Below are 16,220 nucleotides of genomic sequence, written 5' to 3'. Positions count from 1 at the left end.
TATTTTTATTTATATAGGGAAAGTAAAATCTTTTCCTACTTTGTATCATCAACTGTTTGGAAAGCCTAGTTTGCATTTTATAGGTATGGGTGATTATTATCTGAGGAGCTGTTAATAAAGATAAACTTGGTTTTTTACTTAATAAGGTTAGAAGCACCTTTCTAATTGGCTCATGAGTAAAGCAAATTCTTTTAATGCCTTTAATGAACATTAATTAATCCAAATAATATACTTTTACTTTTTTCTGATAGGATTGAAATGTATTCATTTCCTTTGTATAAAAATAACTTTGGAGTTAAACAGATGTCATACAACAAGAAAATTGATACCATCTTGCCATATTCACAATGAAATGTGTCATATAGGACACATAGTGATTTTAAATATGATCGTTATTTTTTTCTGTGCTTTTTTCAAGCTTTATAAGTTCCAGCTCTCCTAAAAGATTATTTTAGAGATCTACTAATTGTAAATGTGGCAACATTGGTAAATAATATGGGTATAAGGTTGATTAGTTCTCCTTCCCTCTACCCCAAAAATGTAGAATAAGATTGCTTAAACATCACATGAAGGATACTATGCTTATGAACATTTATCAGATTTCTTTTGTCATTGCGGAGTTGGACTACTTTCAGGTCTCTTCCTCTCTACTCCTATGTACTTAAAATTGTAATCTTAGACTTATAATAGTATTACAGTTCTGAAAACATAGAGTAGATTTATAAAGTAGTTGCTTTTTTGTTTTCTCTTGCCTTCTGTGAAATTATTAGTGAATTGAGATAAATCATCTAACAACACAAGGCTAAGCCAATTTCAATTCTTTAATTTTGAGTTTTTGATGTAAAAGTCTATTTAGAGGTCTACTTTTTCATATGGTTACTTATTTGTAACAGTTCATGTAACTTTCCATTTGACTAGGAACACATTGGAAAATAGACTTAAATCCTGATGTTTCTACTACAGTCTTTCGTTTTTGGCAAATGCCTAGCTAGCTGTATGGCTGCTAATCTTATGTATGCTCGTATGTTAATCTGGAGAAATGGTTCTGTTCTTTCTTGGTTTTGAATTGTTTTAATGTAGAGTTGGAATCAGTTATCTTCCTCCACTATCTTATCATCCTCCAACTTTCTTCATACCCAAGAAATAATCCAGTTTCACTTATGATTCATTTTCTTTTATGATAAGCTTTTGTGTGTATTAGACATTAATTTACTAGTTTTCTTTAATACTGTTACATTTTAAGAAAAGCTGTTCTTTCTTTTCTGTTATTACCATCATCCAAGACAGCATTAATAAGCAAGATTATACACATTTCTTCTTTTCTTCAAGCCAAAGGGAAAGGTAGTTTTCTTTTTGAGGCAGTCCCATTTGTGGTAATATATTAACTTCTTAGGCAGAACCCTTCCTTTTGTAGTGATATTTTCTCTTTTGACCAAAGTGCAAACCTTAGTAGAAATCAACTGTTCTTCTTCTGACTTTTAACTTAATTCTGTATTTAGTGAACTGTACATCCATCCTTATGCCAGATTTTTAATACCAAAGAAAGGAAATTACTTTTCTCTTTTCCAAGCATTTCCTGGGATATTACTAATAAAACTCAATTTGTTCTAGATCAGTGGATACCGGAACAGAAAGGAGGTATTTCTTACCTGATAATGTGTGTGTGTTCCGATTCTGCTAATCCAGACATCCAGTCGCATTTGTGAAATCATCCTTAGTTGTTATTTGTTAGGGAGTCAGCTCCCTATTTTAGTTGTTTCTGAAATTCAGTCCCTAGATGTGCTTTAGATAGGGTAGAATTTTTACCTCTTTCAGAACACTGCTAAAGAAGTTTTCAACTGGAACATAGTCTGAAGAATCACTGAGAGCAAAAAATTCAGAGTGGTGATTGGCCACCTCTGTTTGATTGACAGGTTGCAGGGAGAAACCCATTCGTTCTGGATTAATGGAACTGGAAAACAGAAAACAATTATCAGGTAAAAAAAACCTTTTCTTTAACCTTTGAAATTCACCATTTAAAAGATGAGTCAGACCGCTAGGGAATTTATTACCAAAGAGAATAAAATTTGGTGTCATGTGAGCAGTATTCTCTGGCTACTACTTCCAAGAGTTAACAAAAAAATCGCTACAGTTTGCTACGTCACCAGCCTTTGCAGAAAGGGTGTGATTGAATGGAGATAGATGGAATGTAAGGCTCAATTACATTTTAAATCTGGGTTTAAAACGTGAAGCAGAATTTTATGGGTGGGGGAGATTGGTGTTCTTTATTTCCTGAATTGTGTCTGGTCTGTGGATAGAGTATTTTGTTTTTTAAGGCTATGAATCTGACACTTTTTATAAATATCCAAAAATTTTATTACTGTACTATGTTATATTTAATCTTCACTTCATTAGGATGTACACTTATGTATCTTTTATTATAAAATTATAGTAACAGTAGTGACCAATTCTTTATATGGTAATGGCAATTTTCTTATTATTGATTAAATATATTTCAGATTGAAGGCCAAGGACATGGTGCAGTGTTTGACTGCAAGTGCTCTCCTGATGGTCAGCATTTTGCATGCACAGACTCTCATGGACATCTTTTAATATTTGGCTTTGGGTCTAGTAGCAAATATGACAAGGTACAGTATGATGAACATACATAATTTCCTTATTTCTTTAATCCGTGGATGGGTAGGGGTTGTATTTTTTTTTTCTTTTTTTTTTTTTTGAGTGGATAAGCATCAACATTTTTGCATTCAGCATGAAGTTTGAAGAATCATATTTTAAATAGTTTGGAGACTTATGTTTTAGAAGAGGAAGACAGGAGTTGTTAAATCTCACTTTTTTGTAACAGACATTATAAAATATATACACATTTTGGAAGGAATAACTTTTTACTCAGCCAGCTAGAGCAATTTTGATGGGAGTTCTTTACTTGGGGTATATAAGCTGGGGATAGAAGGTGTTGTCTATAGTGTGGCTCTTTGAAATTATATAAAATGTTTTATTTACATAGATAATATGTATTTATCTAGAGTACAAATCCATGGCTTTTACGTGGTTCTCAAAACTGTATAACCTACTAATGGTAGCTAGCTAATGTTTTCTGTTAAAGACCCTGTCTCTCTCTCTCTCTCTCTTTTTTGTTTTAATTTTTGAGATGGATGTCTTCCTATTTTGCCCAGGCTGGCCTGAACTCCTGGCCTCAAGCAATCTTCTGGTCTTAACCCTAGAGTAGCTAGAATTACAGGTGGTTTCACCACACCCAGCAATTAAAGACTGTGTCTTTAAGATTAGTGGCTAAAAGAATTTAATTACTTGTGGAGTGATGTAAAAGGTTAAGATAGTAAAAATGGAGAAGTTTATAATTTAGTTTAAGAAATTCCAAATTAATTGATAAAATTTGAAGTTACAGATGTGTCAGGGTTAAGTTCATATTAATAATTTTATATTATCTTAAAAAATTTAGAGAAAATGGTTATTAACTCTTAGAAAATCTTAAGTTAATATTTTATATTAATATTATATCAGTCATGCTTACTAGGGATTTAAGATAAAGCATGGTAGTTCTCTGAAAGTAAAAGTACTGTTGACTACTTTATGCCTAGATTTGATTTTACCATTTAATTTCAAATCGAATATTGAATAGCTTATTTTTAATGGTAGCTTTTTAATGCATATATCCACAGAGGATATATTTGAATGCCCCCAGTGGATGCCTGAAACCACAGATAGTATCAAACCGTACATACATTATATTTTTCCTGTACAATAACGGTGGGTAGTATATACAGAGAGTAGGGATACACTGGACAGAGGGATGATTCATGTCCCAGGAGGGACGGCATGAGATTTCAGAACAGCACACAGTTTAAGACTTATGAGTTATTTAGTTCTGGAGTTTTCCGTTTAATATTTTCAGACCCCGGGTCACGGTGGATAACTGAAACTGCAGAAAATGAAACTGTGGTTGGGGGGGGGGGGCAGGACCAAGGGCAACATAAGTAACCTAAACATCTGTACCCCCCATAATATGCTGAAATAAAAGAAAAAGAAAAAATGTGGTTAAGAGGGAACTACTGTCTCATCCTTGTTTCAGAGAGAATTTAAAGCACGTAATTTTCTGATCTTAAAATTTAGTGTAGAAAATATAAATACCTGTTGACAATTCCAGGAAATATTTTTAATTATTGCTTAATACCATGATTCGTATTAAATATTAACATATTTGTTTCTCATTAAAGATGTTGTAGATTTTTACCATATTTGTTTCTCATCAGAGATGTAGATTTTTATCAACAGTGATAAATTTTTATTTTTTCTGTCTTTTATGGACTTTTCTTTTTACAGATTGCAGATCAGATGTTCTTTCATAGTGATTATCGACCACTTATCCGTGATGCCAACAATTTTGTATTAGATGAACAGACTCAGCAAGCACCTCATCTTATGCCTCCCCCATTTTTGGTTGATGTTGATGGTAATCCTCATCCATCAAGATATCAGAGATTAGTTCCTGGGCGTGAAAATTGCAGGGAGGAGCAACTCATCCCTCAGATGGGAGTAACTTCCTCAGGTAGGTGTTCATTTTCATAGATAACCAAATTTTCTTTTTCCCATTGAAATGTTAAAATTGCCAATTAAAGAAAACATTGTCTTCAATTGTTTTAAGCAAATGAGAAGTGAAAGTATTGCTTTATACTTCTCTAAAGGTCTTTGACAATGCTTAAAAATTATAAGGAACATTGGAGATTTAAAGCAGTAATTTTGATTTATATCTATGTATAACCCCTAGGGACTAAAAAGAGTTTCCGTATTTGGTATGAGACAAGTCAATTCATTTGCTGTTCATTCAGTGACATTTATTGACAGTCTCTTCTCCCAACATCTGCTAAGCCATGGGTATTCAGTAGTGAGAAACAAACATCCTTGCTGTCTTGGAGTGGGTTAGGTAGATTAATAAACACAGTTATAAGCAAATACTTAGTTAAAAATTGTGATGAATATTATTAAAGGAAATAATAGTATGTGAGAGACAAAGACTAGGTGGCTTATTCAAATGAAAGATTGTTTAAGAAGTGATACATTTTCAAAGGTTTATAAGAAGTAAGATAGGGATGAAAAGTGTTGAATAGTTTTAGTGAAATGTAATGGAACATGAAAGTCAAATTCATTGAAGAATTGAATGGAGTTAAAATGGACATGGAATCTATAGGCTCCTCCTCTCCCTCCCCGCTCCTTTTTTTTTTTTTTTTTTTTTTTAAGAGATAGGGGCCACTCTGTCACTCAGATTGGAGCACAGTGTTGCAATCATAGCTCACTATAATCTTGAACTCCTAGACTCAAGCAATCCTCCTACCCGGGTCACTGGAGTAGCTAGGATTACAGGCACATGCCACCACACACTGCTAATTTTTTTAGAGACAAGGTCTCCCTGGGCTATGTTGCCCAGGCTGGTGTCGAACTCCTGGCTTCAAGTGATCCTCCCGCCTTGGCCTCCCAAAGTGCTGGGATTACAGGTGTGAGCCACTGTATCTGGCCCTCTGTCCCTTTTAACAAGAAATATAGAACTACTTTATCAAATTAAAATAATGGAGAGGTTCTATAAAGAAGATTAAACCACTTTTGTCATTATGAATCCTTCTGTTGCATTTTAGACTAGAAAAATGCTTGTGAAAATATTTTAAGTTCTAGACTCTGCTGTAACAGACAAAATCTTTAAGTAGATGTTGTGATGACGAACTTCTGAAAATGAATTTATATTCTGTAAGCAGCACTGAAAAATCAATCTCATTGCATTGTAGCAAACTCGTCTTATTTTTCATAAAGGATTGAGCATAAAATTGCAATGAAGATGGACATACTGGTTAGAAAAGGGCTACTCTTGAAATTAGCCATGCCCACTTAGAATGGAGGGTTAGGAGAAGCATTAGAGAGGAATCATCCCTGCTGCCACTGGTAGAGAGAGTTGGGCAGCCCAGCATACTTGAATATCTGGGATATGTGAGACTGATGATGTGTCTTAGTACATGAACACAAAGCATTTGAGAACAAGTAGTAGTCAAGAAATCTAGGCAGGTGTTTAGATTGGAGAAGTCTCAGTATTAGAGAAATAGTAATACTAGTCATAGGACTGAAATTAAGAGAAATGTGTTTAGTCTCTTGGAGAGAAATTGGCAAGAATCAGATTGTACCTAGGTCTCAAGATGGGTTTGTAGGCTGGAGTTTCAGGCACAGGGAAATAAGGAAAAGACTCATTTATTAAAATCAGTGCTACTTAAATATTAACATTATTACTATGTAATAGTTTATAGAGGGCTTTCGTAAATCTAATTTAATCCTTGTACCTATGATATTCCAGTCTTGAAAGTTGAGAGAAGAAAAACGTCACAGTATTGTTTCATGGAATCACAGAGACTCTAACCCCACCTCTGATTCTCAGTCCACTCCCATTGTTTTTTCTTCTGTATGAAGTGGGCATGATCTTAAAAGTGGAATAGATACCAGTTATTAGTATCCACAAAAGAACCCCATAGCAATAATAAGGCTTCATAGTGACTCACAAAGTTCTGATCCACAGAATTGAATGTTTTCTAATTCACAGAATTGAATAAAAATCTTTTGTGTCATTGTTTTAGACTTAATGAGCACAAAAATACTTAATACAAAAATAAAAAGAAAAATACTTTTTTGAAAAAATTGTATCATTATTAACTGTAGTATTTCTATTTGCAAATCTAGATCTATAATAAAATTTATTTTGGGAAATCTCTTAGAGTTATTATAGGTAAAAATAGATTTTGGCTATTGTAATAATAAATTGGCTTGAATTCAGTTTTGTTATATTGACACTAGACAACCTACTTTAAATGTGCTTCCTCAGTTGTAAAATTGAGCTATACCGGATTACTCATCAATATTCAACCATGACATGTTTTCCTAGCAGCAGACCAGGAAAGAAGCATGTGTAGACATTTGAACTTTTCCCTCTGTCTGCTTTTACTACTTTTTAGCTCTGTGACCTTGAACAAGTTATTTTGTCTATTTAGTTTTAGTTTTATCTTTTAAAATGAAATGCATTTAATACATATAATTACCCTTTCTGCATGTCTTTCTTATACTACTTCATTTCAAAATATCCTTGATAACTTCTCTTCCCAGTTTAAGCCTACCCTGACTAACGTGATCAAATCTTCTCTTATATACCTGCACATTTGATATTAATTGCTCCCTTCTCTTATGGTAACATTTTTCATATATTTCATAACACACTTTTTTCATTTATTCAGCAGGTTTGAACATTTTTTAATGCCTAGCATTATACTAGATTTAGAGACTGTAAAGATAAATAAGACACTTCATGCTTTGGGGGAACTAACTAGTTTGCTTCCTTTATGCTGTGTATTTAGCTAAATACTAAGATATGTATAGATTGTTTAAGGAACTGAAAGATGATAGCAGCTAATTCTTTCAAAGAAAAAATTTCACAGAGGAAATAGTTGGTGCTAAACAGTCATTTAGTTGGTGCTTGAAAGATAAGTTAAAGTTTTTCAGTTAATTTTTAAAGTGGGAGTATTGTGTTCAAAAGTTTGAAAGCATGAAGGTATTTTCTTGTTAGGAGGGTAAAAGAGTCAAATGATTCTATATGACTGGTATGGGTGAGAGTTGAGGGTGAGAGTTGATGCTGTAAAAGTAGGATGGGTTAAAATACAGCACGTTCCTCCATACTTCAGAGCATTTGTACCATTTGCTTCTATCTGGAGTGTTCCTTTTCTAGCTCTTCACATGGCTGACTAATTCAAGCCTCAGTTCAAATGCAGCCTTCTCAAAGAGGGCTTCTTTGACTTTTCTGACTCAACCATAGGTAGTTCCTATCTGTCTTCTTCCCCCTTTCTCTTTCTTAGCACCCTCTTTATTTTAACATCATTTTTCACACTCTACATTTTATCTATAGCATTATTGTTTACTTTTCCCATGGGGATATTAGCTCCCTGAAGGGCAGAGATCTTGATATTTCTTATTCACTGGATGCCCAGTACCTGGCATAGTTCCTAATACATAGTAGACACTCAAGAATTTGTTGAATAAATGAGGCAGTAAAGTTTTTTTGAGAAAGTGAGTTTTTCTTTTGAAAAGAAACCGTGATATAAATGGAAAATCTTTTGCTACTTACTAGATGTATGACTTTGAAGAGTTATTTTGGTTTTCTTATCTATAAAGTGGAGTTAATATGTACCTAACTGAGTTACCATAAGGATTATGAGTGTCTGAGTCATGGTAAATACTTAGTAAAAGTTAGCAATCATCATTATTTTTAATAAATTAAGATGAGCGGGGTTTTTTTTCCCTCCCATTGTTTGTAATTGATCATTTTAGGTCTTTTACCCAAGCAAAATTTATATTTAATTCTGAACTTATAAGTGAGGTTGATGAATGAAATGGTTTAAATAGTGACTAAAGTATCCCTTAGTATTTTGTGTGGTGTTGCATAGGACTGAACCAAGTTTTAAGTCAGCAAGCAAACCAGGAGATCAGCCCACTGGACAGTATGATTCAAAGACTACAACAGGAGCAAGACCTGAGACGTTCTGGTGAAGCAGGTGTCAGTAATACCAGCCGTTTAAGTAGAGGTAAGCAGGGATTTTATTTTAAGTGAAATATTAAAAGATTTGAAACACTCTGAACTTCCAACAGTAAAGAAGTGATTAAATTGTGGAACATCAGTAAAATGTAATATTAGTCTGCCAAAATGATCAAGGTTTTGTAGAATATTTAATGACCTAAGAAAATGGTTCATAATAGAAATGTCAACTTACAGATAATGAGTTCAATTTATAGATAATAATCCAGATTATAGTAACCATGTAGAAAAATTTTTCTAATTTTTATTTTCTAAATTTTACTTATATATTAGTAATTATATTCATAAATATGAAATTTTCTAAATTTTACTAAAATAGTAAACATTAGAAAAATTTTTAAAAATCTGTTTTTTCAGTAATTTATGAAACATAGTCAAAGCCACATTCTTGAACATCTCATCACCCTTATTGTTGTATATTATTAAACTTTAAGAGAAAAGTTAAAGCAAACTTATGAACCATAAATGTCCTTGAGTTTGTTTTTGCTTCTTATGAACTTTTTGAAAAATACTTAATGTTTTTTTAAAGTAATGATTTTACATCCCTGGGGCTTAATAATTTATAGTTGTGATTCATTGACTTGTTTGATCAACGGAATAAACATGTTTTGTTTTCATTAAACTTTTGCGTGTGGTTTAGTTCCTGATTTGGTAGTTTAATTATTTGCCACAGTATGAAGTTTCATGTGGAATGTATAGTTTCCTGTTATAAAATAATGGAGAAATGTATCTAAATGTAACTTAACTCTACTAATTTTTTCATTTAGGCTCTATAAGTTCTACCTCAGAGGTTCATTCACCACCAAACGTAGGACTAAGGCGTAGTGGACAAATTGAAGGTGTACGGCAAATGCACAGCAACGCACCAAGAAGTGAAATAGCCACAGAGCGGGATCTTGTAGCTTGGAGTCGAAGGGTGGTAGTACCTGAGCTATCAGCTGGTGTAGCCAGGTAAGGGATGTTGTGAATTATTATGTACCGTAATTGCTCGTATTCATTTTGAGTTATAGTATTAAAATAGCTTTCAGCTCTGTAATTACTCTTAAATTATCTGAAAAGCTAGTATTTTAAACTATTCATGACTATAGAAACATTAAATTTCTAAATATGTTATTTTCTAGAATGATTTATGTAAATGTTGAGAATGGAATGTGTTAAGGTAAATGGGAAAATCGTAAATTTGGATTGACCAAATAGATTTTACTGAGTAGCATATTTAAATCTTCAAACACATTTCGTAAAGTTATAATTATAGTTTTGAATGGATTTTGCTACTCATTCACACCATATTGTTCAGAAGCATAAAGAAAATATTTATTGGTAAATATGTAGATATTTTATATATACCAAAATGATGTTTTTTTAAAAGTATACATATATGAATTAAAAAGTATCGATTTCATAAAATCCTATTCTCATAGTTCATGCTATGAGGTCACTATATCCAGTTCCTTTTGATTCTTCAGTCATGAAACCCTCATGAATGAGGTCTGTATGCACTTAATACTGAGTTCTGTGTTTGAAGCTCTAAATATGAAGATCACAATGTGAAGCTGAATTTAAGATTTTCTAGTTCTTAAACTTCAAGGATAGTAGAAGTTATATAATTTAAATATTTTTAAATCTTAATGTTCTTATAGGTTATGCTTTTTTTTTTTGAGGCAGAGTCTCACTCTTTTGCCCGGGCTAGAGTGAGTGCCATGGCGTCAGCTAGCTCACAGCAACCTCACACTCCTGGGCTCAAACAATGCTTCTGCCTCAGCCTCCCGAGTAGCTGGGACTACAGGCATGCACCACCATGCCCGGCTAATTTTTTCTATATGTTTTTAGTTGTCCAATTAATTTCTTTCTATTTTGACAGGGTCTCGCTCTTGCTCAGGCTGGTTTTGAACTCCTGAGCTCAAACAATCCGCCTGCCTCGGCCTCCCAGAGAGCTAGGATTACAGGCGCGATCCACTGCGCCCGGCCGAGGTTATGCTTTTTGACTGGAAAAATACTTCAAATTTGTGTTAGGATTTAGAAGTAGATATATACCTAAGGTATAAATTTGTACAATAACTTTATCTTATAAATATGCTCAGGTATACTTAATAAAAATTAATCAGCTCTCATAACATATTTGTAGTTGTATTCTAAGGTTTGAAGAGGGTACAATAAATAACATCCATCTTTTTAATTCCAGTTCTGAACTAATTGAAAAATAACTCAAGAAATAAGACATATGGGAAATCAGAATATTACTTTTTATTACTGATACAGTTGTGAATAATGTGGCTTTTATCTGCATGAAAGTGTGCCTCCTTAAAAGAACCCCAAATACAGATAGTAGTGGGTCACAGTACTTCTCCCCATATGGCACATCTAGCTTACCTCTTTAAAATGTAGAGCAGAATGTATACATTGCACATAACAGCATAGGCCTATGCCATGCTAAGCTGAATTTTCCTTCTGGAGCGTATCAGTTGATTAGTTAGTGTACCTCTCCCTAGAGAGGAATGAGTAAAGAGGTGTAGTTGGTGGTTGAGGTTCCTCCACATGAAAGGAAACATGTTTCTCTTCAAATATTCTTCACCTTTTTATCCTTTATCATTGGGCTTCACTGTTCCTTAAGCCTATGGTCAAGAAAGGCTGTGGCCATCACCTTAGAGGTTATTACTTTGGTCTTCCTAGAGCTTTGTCCCCAACATTTAGTACTTTTCCTTTGGGAATCTTCTTGGGATTCTCCCTAGTGGGTAGTTTAAAGTTTACTTCTAGAGATCTCTGAAGTGGGTCAGCCTAGTACTTTTAATTAAAATTAAATCCAATCACATATCTAACAAAGAGCTAATATCTTTAACATAAAAAGAACTCTAATATCTTTAACATAAAAAGAACTCCAATCAGAAAATGGGGAAAAGACATGAACATTTATTCATCAAAGAGGAACTACACATGGCAAATAAGCACAGGAAAAGATAGTCAACATCAGTAGTCATTAGGGAAATGTAAATTGAAACCACAATGAAATACAACTAACTTAACCTATCAGAATAGCTAAAATAAAAAATAAGTGACAGCACCAAATGCTAGGAGGGTGATACAGAGAAAACTGGATTATTCATGCATTCCCGATGGGAATGTGAAATGGTGCAGCCACTTTGGTAAACAGTTTTGCACTTTCTTAAAAACCTAAACGTGTAACTGCCATATGATCCAACAGTTGCACTCTCAGGGATTTACTCCAAAGAATTGAAAACTCACGTTGATACAAAAACCTATACACCAATGTATAGCAGCTGTATTTCTAATAGCTAAAACCCAGAAAAATATCCAGATGTACTTCATTGAGTATAAGTGAACTGTGTTATATCCATACCATGAAATACTACTCCGTAACAACAAGCAACTTATTGATACAACAACTCAGATGAATCTTGAGGGAATTATGCTGAGTGGGGATAAAAAGTCTTAAAGGTTATATTCTATGTGATTCTGTTTTTGGAATATTTTTGAAATGACAAAAGTATAGAGATGGAGAACAGATTAGTGGTTGCTAAGATTTGGGGGAGAAGGGCTGAGACGGGGAGGAGAGAGAGGTGGGTGTGATAAAAGTGTACCACAAGGGATCTTTGTGGTGATGGAGATATTCTGTATCTTAACTGGAGTGATAGATACAAAAACCTACACCTGTGATAAATTTGCAGAGGACTAAATAAAGACATACCTTGAAGATATTGCAGATTTGATTCCAGATGAGCACAATAAAGCAAATATAGCAATAAGGTGAATATTGCAATCGGATTCACATGAATTTCTTGGTTTCCTAATGCATATAAAGTTATGTTTGTGTTGTGTAGCCTGTTGAGAGTGTAATAGCATTATGTCTACAAAAACAATGTACAAACCTTAATTTAAAAATATTTGATTGCTAAAAAAATGCTAATGATCATCTGATCCTTCAGCGAGTTATAATCTTTTTGCTGGTGGAGGGTCTTGCCTTAATGTTAATGGCTGCTGACTGATTAGGGTAGTGGTTATTAAAGGTTGGGTTGGCTGTGGCAATTTGTTGAAATAAGACAGCAATAAAATTTGCCACACCAATTGACTATTCTTTTAACGAAAGAATTCTTGGTAGCATGCGATGCTGTTTGATAGCATTTTACCCAATGTGGAACTTCTTTCAAAATTGGAAGTCAGTCCTCTCAAACTTTGCTGCCGCTTTATCAACTAAGTTCATATAATATTCTATATCCTTTGTTATTTCAACAATGTTCAAGCACCTTCACCAGGAGTAGATGTCATGTCAAGAAACTACTTTCTTTGCTCATCCATAAAAAGCAACTCCTCCTGCACTCAAGTTTTATCATGAGATGGCAGCAATTCAGGCACATCTTCAGGCTCTGCATCTATTTCTAGTTTTCTTGCTATTTCTTTCTACCACATCTGCAATGACTTCCTCCACTGAAGTCTTGAACCCTCAAAGTCATCCATGAAGGTTAGAATGAACTTTTTCCAAGCTCCTATTAATGTTGATATTTTGATCTCCCATGAATCATGATTGTTCTTAATGGTATCTAGGATAGTGAATCCTTTCCAGAAGGTTTTCCATTTATTTTGCCCAGATCCGTCAGAGGATTCACTATCTGTGGCAGTTACAGCCTTACAAAATATATTTCATAGATCATTAGACTTGAAAGTCAAAATTACTCCTTGATCCACGTGCTGCATAATGGTTGTTGTGTTAGCAGGCATGAAAACAACATTAATCTCCTTGTACATCTCCATCAGAGCTCTTCGGTGACCAAGTCCTTGTCAGTGAGCAGTAATTTTTTGATAGAAATCTTTTTTTCTGAGCAGTAGGTCTCAACGGTAGGCTTAAAATATTCAGTAACCATGCTATAAACAATATGCTGTCATCCAGACTTTGTTGTTCCATTGATAGAGCACAGACAGAATAGATTTAGCATAGTTCTGAAGGGCCCTAGAATTTTTGGAATGATAGATGAACATTGGCTTCATCTTCAACTCACCAGCTGCATTAAACCCCAGCAAGTGTTAGCCTGTACTTAAAGCTTTGAAGGGAGGCATTGATTTCTCCTCTGTAGCTATGAAAGTCCTAGATGGCATCTTTTTCCAATATAAGGCTGTTTTCTCTACATTGAAAATCTGTTGTGTAGTGTGACTACTTTCTTCAGTGATCTTAGCTTGATCTTCTGGATTACTTGCTGCAGCTTCTTCATCAGCACTTGCTGCTTTACCTTGCACTTTTATGTTAATGGAGATGAGATAGCTTCTTTCCTTAAACCTCATGAACCAGCCTCTGCCAGCTTCCAGCTTTTCTTCTGCAGCTCTCTCACCTCTGAACCTTCATAGAATTGAAGAGTTAGGGCCTTGCTCTGGATTAGGCTTTGGCTTAAGGAAATGTTGAGGCTGGTTTGATCTTTTGTTGAGACCACTAAAACCTTCTCCTTATCAGCAATAAGGCTCTTTCACTTTGTCATCACTTGTGTGTTCACTGTGGTAACGCATATAATTTCCTTCAAGAACTTTTCCTTTGTATTCACAACTCTTCGGCACAAAAGGCCTGGCTTTCAGCCTGTCTCAACTTTCAACATGCCATTCTCACGCTAACTTTTGATTTACAGTGAGAGACGTGTGATTCTTCCTTTCACTTGAACACTTAGAGGCCATCATAGGGTTATTAATTGGCCTGATTTCAATATCGTATCTCAGGGAATGGGGAGATCCAACAAGAGGGGACAGATGGGGGAAAGGCCGGTTGGTGGAGTAGTCACAGCACAAACAGTATTCATTGAACACTTCACCATCTTATCTAGGTGTGGTTTGTCATGTCCCAAAACAGTTCCAACAGTAACCTCAAAGATCACTGATGACAGATCTCTATAACAGATGTAGTAACAATGGAAAAGCTTAAAATATTATGAAAACTACCAAAACATGACACAGAGACATGAAGTTAGCACATGCTGTTGGAAAGATGGTGCCAATAGACTTGCTCAACACAGGGTTGCCACAAACCTAAAATTTGTAAAGACGCTAATGCTGCTAATGCTTTGCAGTGTTTGCAAAGCATAATAAAACAATTTATGCTGGTATGTACACACCAATGAAGAGAAGTAAAACTGGGGAAATCCACGTAAGGTAAGTGTGCTGTATCAATGTCAGCATCCCGGTTGTGAAATTGTACTATAGTTTTGCAAGATGTTACCTCTGGGGAAACTGGATAAAAGCTATAAGGAATCTCTCTATATTATTTCTTGAAACTGAATGTGAATCTGTAATTATTTCAATAAAAATTTAAAAAATATTTAATACTAAGAACAAAAATTTAAATTTAAGGCTGTCCTTTTCAAAAGATTTAAATTTACTTACTTTATTTCCTATTCAGAATTACGACTAGTTACATTAGAGATTTCTACAGTTAAGTAAAATGACAACATTAATATATGCTAGTAATAAAATATCAACAGTATATAGTTGCTCTAACTTTGACTATTAACTGCCTTCTCATGAAATCTCCAGGAAAAAATTAAAATTCAAAGATTAAAGTTCAACTACCCTTGCAGTTCAGAAACTTTAGTTGTACAAAATTAAAGTAAAAAGTAAATTTTTTTGTCCTTGTGAGTTCAGGTTCCATGAAGTTGAAGTTCAAAATTAATGTTCCTATACTTTTTCTACTGTTCAGTTTCACCTTGTTGTTTGAGTTTTTTCAGTAGGTGAAGCCTAACCTGCCTCTCAGTGGAAACAATGTAGTTCTTTCAGGGCTTCAGGAATTGTATTAGTGGAGGCTCAAGGCTCTGTTGTGCCTCATCTTTTAAAAAGATTTCAGCTGTCTGTCTATGTGGCATACAAGATTATGAAAGCATAGACCCTATACTCATTCAGGTTTTTTTTTTTTTTTTTAAAGTCCAGTTTCTATCTCTTGGAGAAGTTACCCTAGGAATAACTGTGTTTCCAGAATCTCATACTTGATTTACCAGACCATAGCAGAAACACGAGTATGAAGTTCAAGTAGGCATAGTCTATCTTTCCAGTATTCCGATCATTTAATGCTAGGTGCCTGTGCCCCAAAACTATGAAATTAAACTCAGAAATCTTTATCACATGTTTCCATCTGAAAAGAAAACTTCAGCACTAGCATTCCTTCCCTGATACCTAACATTGCTTTTGTGGAGGAAATCAGTTGTAAAATTCTAGATTAACATGTGTGACTTTTCTCTTTCAGTAGGCAAGAAGAATGGAGAACTGCCAAGGGAGAAGAAGAAATAAAGACTTACAGATCAGAAGAGAAAAGAAAACACTTAACTGTCCCAAAAGAGAATAAAATACCCACTGTTTCAAAGGTAAATATTAATCATTCTGATGTTTAACATTTGCTTCATAAGTATAATGACCATCTTAAGGCCCCTTTTTTAATTAAAAATGTTAATATTTTAAAGAGGATAATTAATGAGGTAAAATTAATATGGTTCATTTTTAGTTATCTTTTTTTATTGATAAGTATAATGACCATCTTAAGGCCCCCTTTTTTAATTAAAAATGTTAATATTTTAAAGAGGATAATTAATGAGGTAAAATTAATATGGTTCAT

General features: G+C 34.1%; 1 protein-coding gene across 1 annotated transcript in view; it reads left to right on the top strand.

Annotated features, from left to right (window-relative positions):
• Nucleotides 1–16,220, top strand: part of PHIP (pleckstrin homology domain interacting protein) — a 112,729-nt gene that overhangs the window by 43,829 nt on the left and 52,680 nt on the right. The window contains exons 10-14 of the mRNA XM_012646080.1: nucleotides 2,499–2,627; nucleotides 4,339–4,564; nucleotides 8,481–8,618; nucleotides 9,397–9,580; nucleotides 15,855–15,972. Coding sequence (XP_012501534.1) covers nucleotides 2,499–2,627; nucleotides 4,339–4,564; nucleotides 8,481–8,618; nucleotides 9,397–9,580; nucleotides 15,855–15,972 — 795 coding nt within the window. The remainder of the gene's footprint in view (nucleotides 1–2,498; nucleotides 2,628–4,338; nucleotides 4,565–8,480; nucleotides 8,619–9,396; nucleotides 9,581–15,854; nucleotides 15,973–16,220) is intronic.

This window comes from Propithecus coquereli, unplaced genomic scaffold (assembly GCF_000956105.1).
Source record: "Propithecus coquereli isolate 6110/MARCELLA unplaced genomic scaffold, Pcoq_1.0 Scaffold24, whole genome shotgun sequence".
In the NCBI taxonomy this organism is placed as follows: domain Eukaryota; kingdom Metazoa; phylum Chordata; class Mammalia; order Primates; family Indriidae; genus Propithecus; species Propithecus coquereli.
Note: the sequence above shows the minus strand (reverse complement) of the source record. Positions and strands in the feature narration are given on the sequence as shown.